This window comes from Mytilus trossulus, chromosome 5, assembly GCF_036588685.1.
Source record: "Mytilus trossulus isolate FHL-02 chromosome 5, PNRI_Mtr1.1.1.hap1, whole genome shotgun sequence".
Taxonomy (NCBI): domain Eukaryota; kingdom Metazoa; phylum Mollusca; class Bivalvia; order Mytilida; family Mytilidae; genus Mytilus; species Mytilus trossulus.
Window position 1 is genome coordinate 29,568,243 of NC_086377.1, and position 18,060 is coordinate 29,586,302.

Sequence of the window (18,060 nt, forward strand, 5' to 3'; positions counted from 1 at the left end):
TAACTCATCATAAGCAACACAAGTTAAAAGTTTTGTAGCCATGTTTTAAGAATACTTTAACATAGAGGGAATAATTCCCTTTTCAGCCAACGATTCGTGGCAGCCTGAAAACGCTTTAAGAAGTCTCTGCAGGACTATAGTGGTGCTCAGTCTATGAATTTGTCCATTTCCTCCTGAAACAAGAATGGCAAAGTGTGTATTGTTTCTATGCATGTGTGTATTGTTTCTATGCATTTAAGTGGAATAAAGAAGTCAAAGACAAATAACAAAATATTTAGTATACATTTTAAAAGTTGAAAAGACAAATCTAGATCGGTTCTCCATTATGAAACCGATACGATCGAAAGATACATACACATAATACATAACCTAAAAAGAAACATGAACTCAGGGTAGAATACAACCACCTTGTTGCAAATAATAGAAACCCTTGTTTCTTGCTCTATCAACTACAATTTTTACTACCTCCTTAACCAAAGAGGGAATTAAAAGTCTATCATGGTGGAAACTGTCAAAAAAGGTTTCATACGAATCCTTCAAAATTGTCCTCGTCATTCTATTCTAGTGAAACCATCATGCCTTCGTACAGGTATGTCAAAAATCAGATTCCTTCGGGCAGTTTTACATTCAGAAAACGAATGAATCTTGAATATCATATTTTTAAGGCTCGAATGCATATGGGTGAACCGACAACAACGACGGTATTAACAATATAAACAAAATCATGACGTCGTAGAGGTATATATATAATCAATCTGCTTGAGGCAGTTTTAAATTTCAAATATAAAAGAATCCTGAATGTCAAATTTATATGAAATTAATTATTACAAACACATGTTCAAAATCTAGCTAAAAAAAGCTGCAAACGGTGTCATTTCAATTGTCGATCTATAGTAAAATACGCACGGAATACGGATTTACATCTAATAATTAATCAAACCACCAAAGGCGCTGTAGGCAGTTAAGTGAAAAAAAAGCAGAGGCAAACTTGGCAGAAGTTTATATAATAAGACAAATATTGTTGAAAAATTGGTGAAAATACTATCTCGGCTATTTATCAAGTATTGAATAATGTTTGCACCCTAAAGTTTTCACTATCAAATCTTGCCACTTTCAGTAGATATGTCCAAATTTTTTTTTAATATTTAATATCTGTGAGTATGCACATACTGTACACTGTCCCATGTAAGGGGAGAGTTTATGCCTCTCCATATTGAGGACCCAGTAATTTGGTAATTGCTGCTGTATATCATATCCATTTTTCATAAATGTTTTGGATATAAATCAGACTGCTTAGTTTTATTGTTTTACATTTGTAATTTACTGGTCTTTTAAAGCTTACTATGCATGGCATTCATCATTGACTTATGACGATTGGTTTCCCTCATAGTAAAATAATCAAAAGCTTTATGAAATTTCAAAGTAACATAAGTTTCCAAGTAAAAAGAGAATAATTGAGGGGGCAGGGCCAAATATCCTCAATAGAAATTGAAAGTGACACAGTTTATACAACTACACACCAAATACCATTGACCGTTCACTAGTGGTTCCTCAATAACTGACCTAATCAAAAACTAATACATGTAAACTAAGTTTCAGAGTCAATAGACCTCCCATAAACTAGACCTAATCACACAATCAAAAACTCCAACAAATTTAATACAAATATTTTGTCCATCTTTTTTTTAATATTTCTATATTCTTAATTTCTTAAATAAATCATTTCTGCATTTACACATAATTAATATCAATTCGAAACGTTTAACATGTTTAATGTCTACTTTAATACGCGTCAAAATTACTTCACTGTCCAATTTCACCAAATGAGCTTAATGTTTAACTCGATAATATTCATTTGTTGTAACTGCTGGTAAGTTTATAAATAATTCCGGTCAGAAAGCTGAATCAAAAAACAATCTTCAAAATTGATCAAATATGTAGATGTACATGTAGGTATATGTAAATATCTTCATAACATTATACATAATGCATATTGTAGTCTAGAGTTTCATTGTTGTTGTTGAACTAATGGGGGGAATAGACAATCCAGTTGCTAGAGAATCATGTATTGTACATATACATGTACATGTATGCCTTGCCTCTTCTTGTATAAGCCATTGCCAAAGATTGGAATCAAGCTGAAATAAAAACAAATACAAATAGGTACAATATTCATTATTGCTTTAAATTTTTTACATATACAATGTAGCAAAAAGGCTTCATGTTGTGTCCACTTTTTTTTGTCCATCTGATGAGTTGATCCTTTTTCAACTGATTTTTATAGTTCGTTCTTATGTTGTACTGTTATACCACTGTCACAGGTAAGGGGGGAGGGGGTCCCGCTAACATGTTTAAATAACCCCGCCACATTATTTATGTATGTGCCTGTCCCAAGTCAGGAGCCTGTAATTCGGTGTTTGTTTGTGTGTTACATATTTGTTTTTCGTTCATTTTTTTACATACATGTAAATAAGGCCATTAGTTTTCTCGTTTGAATTGTTCTACACTGTCTTATTGGGCCTTTAATAGCTGACTATAGCAGTATGGGATATGGGCTTTGCTCATTGTTGAAGGCCGTGCAGTCACCTATAGTTGTTAATGTCTGTGTCATTTTCGTCTTTTGTGGATAGTTGTCCCATTGGCAATTATACCACATCTTCTTTTTTTTATCTTTTCTTGAAGGTATTCACCCAGGTATTTATAATACACCATGCAAAAGAAGGTATGGTTTGGGTTGGACAAAGTCAATCAATCAAAAGGGATATAAGTATATCAACTCTGCAAGAGCAAAACCCCATTAACTTGGGCTTTATCATGTACAATGTACATGTGTCATGTGTATTACAAATGTAATACTATAACAAAGTGCTATTGATTACATACAACAGTCAGGGGAGTTCCTTATTAAGTCTTATATGAAAAAAATAAACGGGGTGGTATGGGGCAAAGTGTTTCACATTTTATTGTATGGAACATCACCAAGGAGTCCGAACATTTGACACAAACTCCAAACCCTCACCTAAGTACATCCTTAAATGTACTACTTATTAATTTAATTGGGGGAAATACAACATAAAACTGTAATCAATAGTTAAGCAACACAATCAGTATTGTCATTTTTTAGAACTTGTGTATGATGATGACTCAACTTACGTTCTGCTTTGGGATGTCTTTCCTCTTCCTTTTCCTCTTCCTCTACCTGTTGCAAGGCAAAATTTTGTCCCTATCCAATATACCCTCATTTTCCAGTGGCAGTCCAAATTTCCCCGACCATCATCCTAGATGGCCTCTATTACAACTACCTACCTATTGTATTTATTGTTACATTGTTCTCGTCCTGAATATGCATGAAATATTTGCCACTGGACGTTAAGCAACCAACAACAATCAATCTTCCTCTACCCCGATTTGCCTTTTTAACCTTTTGTTTACGGCACCATCTGATTGACTCTCAGAATCACTCGATATTCTGAAAAAAAAAATAATGCAGTAAATGGTTAAACATGCTAAAGAATCATAGTGTAACACTTCAACATCTGCCTGGCATTTTAACCCAATACACTCCTAATCAAATGCAAGGTCTATGTGCAACTTGTTGGTCAACATATTAAAAAGTAAATAGGTGTATCTAAAAAATGTCACAGTTTATATATCAGGATTGCACACGCTGAAATGTCTCGTTTGTTCAACTTATCATTGATTTTTTTTTGAAAGTCTGTAACATGAAGGTTTTACCACAAGTATCAAATAAACTTAAGCCTGTAATTCAGTGGTTGTCGTCTCTTTGTGTGTTACATATTTGTTTTTCGTTCCTTTTTTAATATAAATAGGGCCGTTAGTTTTTCTCATTTGAATTGCTTTACATTGTCATATCAGGGACTTTTAAAGCTGACTATGTGGTATATACTTTGCTAATTGTTGAAGACGGTATAGTGACATAAAGTTGTTAATGTCTGTCATTTTGGTCATTTCGTGGACAGTTGTCTAATTGGCAATCATACCACATCTTCTTTTTTATAATTAATATTATCAATTTTCTTTATGATAAAGAGGTTCCATGAACTTACTCTTTAAATTGTTGTCTCCCTGCTCCCCTTCCTCTGGCCTTCTGGCTGAACAGTTCCCTCTTTCTGTAAATATTACAAAATAACATTAGCATATCACACTTCATACAAAGAAAGATAATATTAAACATTTACACACTGGTTCTGGAATATTAACGAAATTCAAGCTTCCGTTCAAAAAAGAATATGGGTGCTACATATTATTCATGTACTTTGTATAAATTTACACATCCAATACTTGTGAAAGGACTCACCTTTTAATGTTTATTGTTTCTGAATCATCAATTTCCATTGCATTTATTCTTTTCTTCTGTAATTCGCAGAGAGTCATGTTGTTCAATGTTGGTTGTTGATTTTCTGTAGCAATACACCCAAATGACTACTTGTTTGGTGTCAACTGTTCAATGTCTTTGTCGACTTCATCTGTATTCGGAAAATATCCCTGTTCTGGAAAGGTATATTTTCGGCACTTGGAAATGTGTTTAGTTATAGGCAAGCCACTCTCAAATTTTTCACAAACATCTCCAAAGCCCACATATTTAAACCGGTTAGTTGATTTGTTTTTAATAATATAAAAACACTCAACAGGTTCTTTATCGTGAGTTTGTAATTTTCCACCAATTCTGGTGAGCTCTTTTATGAGTCTTGTCTTTTTCATTCTTTCAGTTTTTATCAGTCTGTCTTCAGTCTGATATTTACTGAAGGTCCCAGGTTTGGGCTTTTTATAGACCATAGTCTCTATTTTATGTCTCATCAGCATTTCACCAAACATCTCTGCCTCGTTCTCAGAGCTGCAGTTACGGTCTCCTTCTATCATTGTTATGTGTCCTGAAATTTACCCAAACATTTTAACTATTTTAATGATGACTTTGTAACCTACAATTTTTTGCATGATTATTTTAGATGTTTCTACCTTCAGGGATTTTACATGTTTTATACATCATGAAAACATTGTACTTAAACATCATCTTTTTGACAAACAGTGTATTTCTGTTTTAAGTTGCTCATTTTTAAGTTGCATGTCTGTTTTGAATTTTGTATACTGTTGTTTTTTTTAAAATTATTTTGCCATGGTATTGTAAGTTTATTTTTTGACTTATGAGTTCGGATGTCCCTTTGGTGTCATTCACCTCTCTCTTGCATTTGCTGTACTCTTCTAATTGTATATGAACTGTTAACAGAGATATGTCTCACGTTTTGGTAATTTTGTGAAGTTGCCCATGTTTCTGAAGACGTTTAAACATGCAAAAAGTATAAAATGATAAACCAGATTGCAGTTGATATAAATTCACTTCTTGAAAAGGCTGCAAAAATACAAGAACTGTATAGTACTTTTTATTCCAAAAAACAAAATGATATAGAAGTAATAAAACCAAATGCACATCCTGAAAAGAACTGCAACACTTGTATTAAATTTACATGCTTAAATGATAATGAATATCAATATATTTACAAGCAAGGCTTTTTTGTAATTCTACCTCATTTTAAATTAAAGTTTGATAAATACAAATATCCAATTGCATTATTTAAATCAAATGTAATTTGGATTTTTATGAATTTGATTATTAATAAAATCTTGGATCTTAGAAAAAAACACCAAATTAACATCATGAACATTATTTTCCATTTAGAAAAAAACAAAAACATTTTATTTATTTAAAGTCCAAAGTATGGAATAAGAAATGTACACTGAAAAAAAGTTTAAGTGGTGCAATCCTTTTTTCAAATATATATATATATATATATACAACTCGTCTAAACATCAACCCAACAATGTTAGATCTGTTAGATTCGCAAATTTTTGGTTCTTCCCTCAGCTAAATTATCTATAGTAAAGGATCCTACAAATTAATGTAAGATACAGTCACAGAAAGTACGTCTGAGTCAGTGACAACCCTACAACCTATATATTCATTATACATTTTACAGAAGACATACCTAATTGAAATGTCTAAAACCCGTATTCTGAGTCTGTCAGCGTTTTTCAATTTGACAATTGTATGCCGGACAATAAGTGTTAAGATTACAGCCAATGCTACTGCCAACATTGGGAAGATGACCATTAGAGCTGGAAGGACAATCTCATCCATGCCTTAGCTATTAAAAAAAGAAACATGCATAATATCAGTCATGCATTTTTTTTTTTATAGTATTCTAATTAATTCACACAAGACACAAACAAAACATAACTGGAGGCATTCAAGAGCCTGTATCGCTCACCTGATTTTACTTGGGTTTTTGAAATCATATAAAAAATATAAAATTTGGCTAAAAGTGACAACACAACCTCATAAGGAAAGGAACATTCAGGCTATGTTTAATTTCATTCAAAAGTCCCCCACTGGCGGCCATCTTGGATGACGGATCGGCTACAAAGTAACGACACTTGGTCAGCACGTCATAAGAAACATTCATGCCATGTTTGGTTTTATTTCATTCAGTGATTCTCTAAAAGAAGTCATTTGTATGCATTTCCCATAGGGTCCTATGTTTAACTAAGTCCCCCGCTGGCGGCCATATTGGATAATGGATCAGCTACAAAGTAGCAACACTTGGTCAGCACCTCATAAGGAACATTCATGCCATGTTTGGTTTCATTCCATTCAGTGGTTCTCTAAGAGAAGTCATTTGTATGCATTTCCCGTAGGGTCCTATGTTAAACTAAGTCCCCCGCTGGCGACCATCTTGGATAATGGATCGGCTACAAAGTAACAACACTTGGTCAGCACCACATTAGGAGCAAACATGCCATGTTTGATTTCATTCCAATCAGTGGTTCTCTAAAAGAAGTCGTTTGTATGCATTTCCCATAGGGTCCTATGTTATACTAAGTCTCCTGATGGCGGCCATCTTGGATGATGGGTAGGCTACAAAGTAACAACACTTGGTCAGCACCTCAAAAGGAACAGTCATGCCATGTTTGGTTTTATTCCATTCAGTGGTTCTCTAATAGAAGTCATGTGTATGCATTTCCCATAGGGTCCTATGTTTAACTAAGTCCCCCGCTTGCGGCCATCTTGGATGATGGATCGGCTACAAAGTAACAACACTTGGTCAGCACCTCATAAGGAACATTCATGCCATGTTTAATTTTATTCCATTCAGTGGTTCTCTAAAAGAAGTCATTTGTATGCATTTCCCATAGGGTCCTATGTTAAACTAAGTCTCCCGCTGGCGACCATCTTGGATAATGGATCGGCTACAAAGTAACAACACTTGGTCAGCACCACATTAGGAGCATACATGCCATGTTTGAGTTCATTCCATTCAGTGGTTCTCTAAAAGAAGTCATTTGTATGCATTTCCCATAGGGTCCTATGTTAAACTAAGTCCCCCGCTGGGGGCCATCTTCGATGATAGAACGGCTACAAAGTAACAACACTTGGTCAGCACCTCATAAGGAACATTCATGCCATGTTTGGTTTCATTCCATTCAGTGGTTCTCTAGAAAAAGTTCAAAATGTAAAAAGTTAACGACGACGACGACGGACGCCAAGTGGTGAGAAAAGCTCACTTGGCCCTTCGGGCCAGGTGGGCTAAAAAAGGGGGGAGTACATGCTTGCATATTCCAATATAATGTCCTAGTCATGAAGAATGTACAGCAAATTAGTACAAAGATGCTTCCCTGTCGGAGTACGAGCTAGGAAAAGGAATAGGAATTCAGCTAGGACTGCCGAAATGTCTTGTACAGTATGTGACCTAAGATTGAGATGGACTTGCAGCTAGAGGTATTGAAAACACCCTTATAGCTCTAGAACCAATGAGGAAAGTTGAAAGACGGGCAAACCATGCACATTTTGGACAGTCTCATTCAGGACCTCTTTCCGAGCTCAAAACGGTGCCGGAATGTTCTATTGAAAACCAAGAGGGAAAAAAAACCCGAGGACGGTGTAAAGCAAAGATCTAAAGTGCACATACTCCTATGATATAAAAGAAACCGATGGGGTAATTTGACACAAACAGCTATGATATAAGCACAGTATATCCACCCCGAAATTGGTTTATGGACAAGACAATCGTTATCTTAAACATAATATTTGACCCATTGCAAGTGAAGTTAAATGAGCCAATTGTAACACATGGACCAGTTCTGTTTATTGGCGCAGTCAGATATGGAATTCAGATCAGATTTTAATTGTGCAGGTGAATGTGTCTCATACTGAAATACCACGTTCGGTTAAATAAAATGAGTACTTTGTGTCAAATAATGAATCAAAAACGATTTTGGCCCGATTGTGAAACATAGGATTCCAAATCAACATCAACTAAAACGACACATTGTGTACGATAGAATGTTAATGATCATCGTCTTAAAACATGAAACCAAATTGCTATCATACTAAGACGAACGGTCTTTATTTTAAACAAATAAAAAGGAGGATTTAAGGAATAACAGTACTGTAGTTGAAGAGTTGCAGTTGCCACCGTCAATTGTAGATTTGACGGTCGCAAATGCAGTTTTACTGGCGACGCGTAGCGGAGACAGTAAAACGGAGATTTGCGACCGTCAAATCAAAATTGACGGTGGCAACTCTTCAACTACAGTACTGTTATTCCGATTCTAATGCATTACAAAAAGAAAAAAAAACGATAAAACTTGAAAAAATGTCTAAAATTGTCAAATAAAAAAAATCCGCGAATCTTCATGAATGATTTTGGCACAAAGACGTCATGGCTTAACGTGACGTCATACAAATGAAAACTTACAAACTGGAGGTTATGACGTTACTTGTACGCTTCAAATTCGGATAAAATTACATTAAAACGTCGAATTCGAGGTAGGTGTTGTTTTATTTTCGATTATATAGTAGTAATCGAACAATTTTTGATTCATCAATTCAAAATGGCGGGTCCCTCCTTAGTTACGCCTGGTCAACTGTGGATTTGACGGCAACTTTTAGCCAATGAAAAAAATTGTTACATCCAAATTGCATTAGAATCTTATTTATTCAGCCTTAAACGTTAAAATGCTGTTTATATATCTCAACTTGTACGATTCGCTCGTGTATGTAACAACGTATTAGATTTTAGCGAGAGAAATTAATGTATTACTGAAAAATTATTAGACCAGGGTTTTCGATATCACAAACTGGTCAAAACATTTACTAAATTTTGTCACTGGTATAAGGAAATAATTCGTAAATATAACTCAACACGCAGACATCTTATACGTTCAGGTATTTCACATCCAAAAATTTATGGAAATATTCTTTATAAAGCACAAAAATGTCAGTATTCTCCTCAGAAACTAACAAAACCTTTAAATAGACTTATCAAAAGGGGATATAGTTACGATACTGTTGTCAGGTCATTAAAGATTGCATATTTTGGCTTTAACATTGATTCACTGATAGGGTCTTTGCATCGGAACTAAACACATTTATTTCTAATAAAACAGTTGTTGGCATGACACGGGTTATGTTCTTCTCATATATGTTATGATAGTATGATACTAAACCCCTAACGGGAGGGATTGTACCTGATATTCATATGATGAAGACATAATCTTTCAATCAGTTTAATTGAGGTCTGGAGCTGGCATGTCAGTTAACTGCTAGTAGTCTGTTGTTATTTATGTATTATTGTCATTTTTTTGGGTTTTTTTTTGTTACATCTTTTGACATCAGACTCGGACTTCTCTGGAACTGAATTTGAATGTGCGTATTGTTATTCTTTTACTTTTCTACATTGCCTAGAGGTATAGAGGGAGGGTTGAGATCTCATAAACATGTTTAACCCCGCCGCAAATTTGCGCCTGTCCCAAGTCAGGAGCCTCTGGCCTTTGTTAGTCTTGTATGATTTTAAATTTTAGTTTCTTGTGTATAATTCGGAGTTTAGTATGACGTCCATTATCACTGTACTATGATGCATATTTTAGGGGCCAGCTGAAGGACACCTACGGGTGCGGGAATTCTCGCTACGTTGAAGACCCATTGGTTGCCTTCGGCTGTTATTTGCTCTATGGTCGGGTGGTTGTCGCTTTGACATATTCACCATTTCCTTTCTCAATTTTATTCTCTGAAAAGAATGTTTTCTGACAAAAAAATTTTTAGATTGTCTGATCAAATGTCTGGCCATCCACCTGAAACTATGAATAAGGCCATAGCGGAATACATATGAATGTATCCTATTCAAAACGTTAATAAGCATGGTAACGCTTACATGGAAAAATCAAGAATATATCAGAACTTCACCTGAGACTAAATCACAAGTTAGATCAGAGATAGAAGTTTGTAAATCAGTTAAACAGACTTTCACTGATAAATTTTCTCTGAACATCAACCACGTACCTCAATATATGTTCAAAACGTCAAGTATCATGTAAATAACGAAAACAAAATCCTTTCAATAAACAAAACATTGATGATATGCAAACTGACATTTATATTAACTCTGCCAATCATCATCTTTTTTAAAGAAATTGTGAAGACCACATCAAATCTATCAAGTCTCATCTACTATACAGATGTCCAATGGACACATTTAGCTAGCGCCGGTATGTCATCAATAATTAGTGTTGATTTTCTTTTTTTGGCGTCTGCTTTGTTACCAGGAGAAAAAAACGCACAGGGAAAACACAAACCAAATAATAACGGAAATAATTTATTTGCATTGCGATGCTTGGTGCTTGCCACACCTACCGACGTGTTACTAGGTATTTGCGAACAAATGACCAAAAACGCCAAACAAATTTTGTTTGGGGATAATTGTCTGGTAGAAGCAGATACTACGGTAGTTATCGCTAACGTAACTGAAATAGAAATACATATAAAGATTTCGTTGTTCTATACCTTACGCGAAAAGTTATTCCTACTTTTAAGGATTACGCGTACAATGCACGAAAAACAGAGTCAAGTATTCCAATGCAAAGGGAAAACAATAATTGTGAGTCAATTAATCACTTCTTTAAACTATATCAAGATCGGAAGCCAGAAAAACATCCAGTGTTCGTGTCAATGGCGCAATTTATTGAAATAAAAGCTCCTCAGTAAGCCATTTAAAATGCAAAAACTCTGGCAGATTAAAGCGGAGAAAGAAAAAAAAAGACATTTGCATACAAAAAAATCATTTATGGGAGAAAGTTAAACTCAAACCCGGGGGCACCACTTCATCAGATGGTGGGCTGACATTCACCAAAACAAAGTACATGTTCACGTAAACCTCCCCAAAGGAAAGTTACGAAAAGTGAAGGAAAAAAACTACATCTTCAAAATGGGATAAAATGCAGTGAACCTTAGCTGTTAAAAAATGTACTGCTAATTACAATTGGACCACAATGTACAAAATGAATGTCCATTATGTAAGATATGAATGTAAATTTTATTATAATGACTACAAATGCAATATGGACCCTAAAGTAGAACCACGTCGTCGTGGGGCCTAAAACACGCTCAAATAATAAAGACGGCAAAGCCTTGCTGAAAGTTTTACAAATCAAGCATCTTCCAAAATTTGCAAACCACTATGTACCTACAGTACAACGATTGTGTTAGATATGAACATTAACACGCATACCATATAACAAAGCATGTCTGAGGGTTTAACACATGCAGCATCGCATTGATATACTTCTGTTAATTGATTGATTGTTGATTGCTTAACGTCCAGTGGCAACTATTTCATGCATATTCAGGACGAGAACAAGTTCACAATAAATACAATAGGTAGGTTGATACGATAGAGGCCATCTGGGATGATGGTCGGGGAAATTTGGACTGCCACTGGAAAATGAGTATCTTGGATAGGGACAGAAATGTTGCCTTGCAACAGGCCACCTACGGACCATCAAAAGAGTTGTTGCAAGGGTTCTTAACGTGCAAAGAGCGTGGCACTCTCTTTACACGAGGCATCGGATTTAACGTCCCCCTGGCCGGACGTGACTGCGAACTTAATACATCCCGCACAGCCAAACGGACGCCCCACTTCGGCAAGCGTTTTACTGTCGGTCGGGAGAAGACCAAGTGACCATATTTATATTCCCCAGTCACTCTTGGGAGTGACTACTGTTAAAGATAATCATTAATTAATGCATAAAGAATTCGAAATTATACTAGATTATGCCGGCAAATACAACATAATCCCTTTCTCCCTCTCAAATGTTTAATTTCTTCAACTATCAAAATAATAAAAAAAGATAGCAATTTATTTTGCCTAGTATATATTAAAAAAACGGTAATCTAAATAATAATGAAAACATTTCTTGTCGCTAATGGTATATAAAAAATTAGAAGACTTGAATAGTATAAGGAAATGGTGTTCAAATTGTGGCTTTTTACTTTCACCTTCAAAAACGGTTACAATTATTTTTGCTAGGACATCAAATTGTAATAATTTTATATTATAATAGGAAATCACATTTTATAAGTTGTTGAAGAAGTTATATTTCTTGGAATTATTTTTGATAAACATGTTACTTGGAATAGTCATGTTCAGTATATTAATACAAGATTACTGGTACAATACTGGTTCTTCTCCATTTCATAAATAACTCAAGACATTAAAAACAACATATTTAATAAAAAGTAATCATAAAATATACATTCATCATATAAAACATTTCAAGTAACAAAAACCCTATAAGTAACAACATTTTTTTCTTCTCATACAGTGAACAACATTAATTGAACACTAGTTTAGCACCATTTTCATAATAAAAACTTTGGGACTAGAAAAATGTCTTTGGTCCATAAAACAATAGTCTTCTAAATAAGACAAGTCATACAAGCATCAAAAAGTTACATCAAGTATCAAAAAGGAAAATCTTTTACAAAAAGATATGAGACAGTTTAGTGAACACTTCATATTACATATCAACAGTAAGAATAAAAAACTAATATAAAAACAAAACACAGAAAAAAATAATATATATATCAGTTCAAAACCTTTTATATACATAGTGGAATGATATAGTTATAAACTTATGAACACTGTTTCACTAAATGATGTGTACACAAGGAAGACAAAATTACTTCAGACATCTTACTTTAACAAAAAATAAAATTCTTCAAGACAAAACTCAACCAATATAAAACAGTATATATTAATGAGAAACTTAACAGCTTTCAGAAAATTTGATCAATATCACATGATATATAACAACAATCATAACATTGGGACATCATGTACCTGAAAAGAAAACCATACCAACTGTTAGATTTTAAAAATGGAACACCACAACATTCCTGAGTATTCGAGCAAAAAAAATAATTAACATAATATATCTTTTTACACTTTTTACACACTTGTAAAAAAAAAATACTTTTAATTTGGTTTAACCCAGTATGTTTTAATTTAATTTGACCAAATACTGGTGTAATCACCAAACAGATATTTCAAACAGAACACTTTCTTTTGTAGCACTATTTAAAAAAAAAATAATTTAGAAACATACTTAGCACCAATTTTAACTGCAAACAATAACAAAAAAAAAAGTACAACATATCTTTTTTATTTTTCTTGATACAAAAGAGGTAAAAACATGTTTTAAATTTCTCATTGTGTTATCTCAGAAATTTTTCAAATATAGTTTAGTTATCAATATATTGATTGATTGATCGTTGGTTGCTTAACGTCCAGTGGCAAATATTTCATGCATATTCAGGACGAGAACAAGTTCACAATAAATACAATAGGAAGGTTGATACAATAGAGGCCATCTGGGATGATGGTCGGAGAAATTTGGACTGCCACCGGAAAAGGAGGAGTATATTGGATAGGGACAGAAGTTTTGCCTTGCAACAGGCCACCTACGGACCCCTCAAAGAGTTGTTGCAAGGGTTCTTAACGTGCAAAGAGCGTGGCACTTTCTTTACACGAGGCATCGGATTTCTTTCCCCCTTCTGACCGGACGTGACTGCGAACTTAATACATCCCGCACAGCCAAACGGACGCCCCACTTCGGCAAGCGTTTTACTGCCGGTCGGGAGAAGACCAAGTGACCATATTTCTATACCCCAGTCACCCTTGGGGATCGTTATCAATATACAAAAGATAATTTATACAAAGACTATATTGATTGATGAGACACTTGAAATATGGGACTTGGCATTGTATAATCAACAACAAAACTTAAAAACAATCCTGAGTATTTCACTGTGCATGCATATAAAAATTGAAAATCTATTTACATTGTTTTGAAGTCACCAAATACTTTAAACCTATATTATTTATTTATCCCCAAATTTATAGTCTAATATTTTCACACTGGTTTGAAAAAGTTAAAGATGAATGAAATTTAAAATTTGTTTCCCCCAAAATGTAATGCTTTTCACTAAACTATGGTCAAAAGTTATTTAATTTTGTTTTAATTTAAATCTTGCATTTAGTATTTTTGAATAAAAATTTAATCAAAAAAAAAATAATCCAAATATTATCAAAAAATAAAACTAATTTCATTCACATATAAGATTCACATATAAGTCTCTTCTGTTAAGGGGGTCTTTATACGGTGACTTCTGGTTCGTCTGGCTATGGGGGGTGTTGGATCTTCCATTGGAGGTGCAGATGGTTCTGGCGATGATTCCATATTGAAACTTTCAGTGTCTGATGAGGAGGAGTACGTACGGAGGGTAAAAATAGGTGGGATGTCTTCAATTGATCTTAATCTAGGTTCTGTTGGTATTTGGGGGGTGGATATTTCTGGAACGGGAATGATGGTGGGTAATTCAAATGATGGAGTGATATCTAAAGTGGGTATCTGAGTGGTTAGTGTCGAATCCTGTTGTGATCTGGTAATTGGTAAATAAGGCAGTTTCTGGTGTCTCATTCGGTAAAGCATCTTCCCTACGACCAGTGAAACGTAGGCAACAAATAGTCCCGACACTGTCCAAAATACTGCAAAATAAAAAACACATTTATATTCATTGTATAACCTTACCACAATAAATTGATATTTTTACTTGCCATGACAGAATGTAATGTTATTTCTTTTTTTTTCCATTGTTTTTTTTTCATGTAGAATTAAACATATACTGTTTAGTTGATCAAATACCAATTCTCCTCATTTTGTGCAAAAGTACAACTATAATGCCAAACCATCATTCACATTTATGTATTAAACCCTTAATTAACATTTGAAAAAATATTATTTTCTATTAGGGTTAAACAAAACTACAGAACTTACATATCCAGTGTTATACATCTATAGCTAAAGAACTGCCATAACCTGTGATAATTTACCAGATCATTTGTATTGCCATGATCTTGACTTGATACAGACATTTTAATTGAAATGGTTATTCAAACAATAAAAGATTGTTATGTACCTGTCATAAATACATCCATTTTCTGTAAATAATGTCCCAGGTCTTTCTTCTGTTCTAAAAAAAACAAAAGTAAAACACATTTAAATAACTTAAAAAAGTTATATCTCAAATTATTTTTATTAGTCATGAACACTAAAAGTCTTACTAAATGTATGTGCATCCTATAACCTACATTGTTAACAATATAAAACAGAAACTTACTGTTAAAATGCTTTATTTTTGAAAGATCTTATAATTTTATATTTTAGATAAACAATCATTTTCTATTTTTACATATCACCTTTTTGTATCATTACCTGAATGTGGTTCCTTGCTGTCTGTGGTCACCCTGACTGTTGTGGTAGGCCATGCTTCTTTGAGATCACTGGTTGTTGAATACCTAGTGGTGGGCCATGCTTCTGCGTGGTCTGTTGTTGTTACACTTCTAGGCTTGGTGGGTGTTTTTTCCTTCCTTGTCACTTCTAATATGTTGTCAGGTACTGAAAAAAACAAACATTTTTAACACAAATATATCTTTATAAAAATATACAAAAGGTTGTCTTACCAATTGTCTGTTAGAAAAAAAAAAATTTTTACAATAGAATTAAGTCAAAAATAAGTTCTGTCCAGTAAAACACCTTTAAAATCATTGTATAGGGGGGACATTTTTGGATTTTAATTCATTTAAAGTATTATAAAAGATTTGACACTTCTGGAATATATATATAAATTTTATAAACTTTTTAATATATAATGTATGTATATAATATATAAGGTGGTTAATTTTCTCATTTGATTTGTTTTACATTGTCATTTCAGGGTCTTTTATAGCTGACTATGTTGTATGAGCTTTGCTCATGGTTGAAGGTTGTATGGTGACCTGTAATTGTTAGTTTCTGTTTCATTTTGGTCATTTACGGAAATTTGTCTCCTTGACAATCATACCACATCTTCTGTGTTACATTACAAAAGTTATTATCCCTTGAGTAAGGAGACAGTCTTGCAGGTAATTCATTATTTGATCAAGTGACTTACTACTGGCCAGTGCAATAAATTTGTTATTACATAGTACTGTCAAAGCAGATATTTTCATGTGAACTTTATATTTTGTTATTTTCTTTGGTGGGACATATTGGACGTAATCGTATAATGCATTGTCTGTCTTTAAACTTGTGGTTCAAAAATAAATAATATATTCTCCTATGAGACTTTTGAAAATAAACACAGTTTTCATTATTTTGTTAACCACAACATAATGTCCATTTTCCCACCAAAAGTACAGCTGCTAAATTTATGAAATTCATGTTATAATCAATCAAGGGGTTTTTGAGGTGTAAATAAGCTACAATAGGTTTGATTAAGATCTGTATTTAACTTATGCTGTGCTTAAACCATAAGGAATGGTCTTAGGTGGATTTTCTTTAAAACTTTGAAATTGAACATTTACATAACTTTTGGTAGGTTAATGTGTAATATTTTCTTGGACAAAGTTTAATCACAGACAGTATTATTTTTTACTTCATATAAGAAACTGTGTTAATGTAAAAACCTACCACATGTCTCATTTGTGCATGTCCAGCTACACTCTCTGTTAAACATGTTTGCTACAGTAGGGGGCTCATTGAAGTCTACCAGATGTATAATACAGTCACAACTTTCTGACATCACATCTTCAATCCTCACTTCCCTGACATAAACTTCCTTGTTGCAGAAGCAAACGGCCGAAGTTGTGTCATACTGACATTGACCATTTGTAGTTGTAATAAAGATGAATAGAACTGATACAATTTGAAACCACGCCATTTTTGTTTTGAAGAGAACGGAAAAGAGGTCGGGATGAATGGAGAACCTGTTGGGATAATATCGAATGTCGCTAATTGTTTCAGTTAATAAGAAGGGAAAAAAACCGTTGTAATTATTCTTATTTGTTGTAAATAAAATATTAATTCAATTTCGGATTATATATATATATATTATAAAAGAAAATAAATTCAACTCCATGACACTCGAGTTACCTTCTTACGTTAGAAGATTCGATATAGAAAAACTTACTGTTCTCTAAAAACACTAAGTACCAAAAGGTTACGGTTAAGGACATGATTTTCATTCGTATACATATAGGTAAATACTAGGGTTATTCATACAATTTTGATTAAAAACTGTAAATGAAAATATATCAATAACCTGATATAACATTGAATATTTTTTTTAAAATGTCATCCATTATTGTAATACAGTTAACAATTGCAGTACTCCACATTGAGAGGAGTAAATTTTATATAATAAAAAAAAAAATGTTCCAGATATATCATTTTAAGCATTTGTTTTATCCACATAATTTCTCCTGTGTACATTTAGTTGAATCCTAAGTCCTATGTACTAAGAGTATTAATACAGTGTTTTTTCCCCCATATACATTTTATAAAACCTACCATCACTTCATATTTTGGATTGCTCATTTCATACAATTCTTCATTCCCCCCCCCCCCTAATTGACAATTATGAGGTTGTTTTTCATAAGAAGTCTTGTAAAATATTCTTTATATTGTTATTTAAAATCATAGATTCCAACACTAAACATTTTATTCATTTTAAAGTGTAGTAGATTGTTCTGACATATTAAAAAAAAATATTTAAATTTGCCTATTTTCAGTAACTAACTAGTGAACATTATATTTTATCCTGCAATTGGGTGTCCTACTATACAGATACAGCCATACAGATATCGCTATGCTGTATCTGTATACTATACA

At 33.4% G+C, this 18,060-nt stretch overlaps 2 protein-coding genes across 2 annotated transcripts; both read right to left on the reverse strand.

Moving 5' to 3' along the window:
- Positions 1–14,107: 14,107 nt before the first annotated feature.
- On the reverse strand, positions 14,108–15,381 carry LOC134719564 (uncharacterized). Its single transcript, XM_063582557.1, has 2 exons — positions 15,329–15,381; positions 14,108–14,897 (listed from the first exon to the last, which is right to left on the reverse strand). The coding sequence occupies exons 1-2, from the start codon at positions 15,345–15,347 to the stop codon at positions 14,473–14,475; spliced, it is 444 nt and encodes a 147-aa protein (XP_063438627.1). The 5' UTR covers positions 15,348–15,381; the 3' UTR covers positions 14,108–14,472.
- Positions 15,382–15,604: 223 nt separating this feature from the next.
- Positions 15,605–17,184, reverse strand: LOC134717836 (uncharacterized). Its single transcript, XM_063580331.1, has 2 exons — positions 16,861–17,184; positions 15,605–15,807 (listed from the first exon to the last, which is right to left on the reverse strand). Exons 1-2 carry the CDS (start codon positions 17,108–17,110, stop codon positions 15,605–15,607), a joined length of 453 nt encoding a protein of 150 aa, XP_063436401.1. The 5' UTR covers positions 17,111–17,184.
- Between the last annotated feature and the right edge of the window lie 876 nt (positions 17,185–18,060).

What these genes read in the sequence shown, in the direction of transcription:
- LOC134717836 (XM_063580331.1), bottom strand. Translation starts at nt 17,110, where the DNA reads ATGGCGTGGTTTCAAATTGTATCAGTTCTATTCATCTTTATTACAACT. An exon ending in ATGCACAAATGAGACATGTG is followed by an intron (nt 15,808 to 16,860) that starts GTAGGTTTTTAC and finishes TGTTTTTTTCAG; the next exon opens with TACCTGACAACATATTAGAA.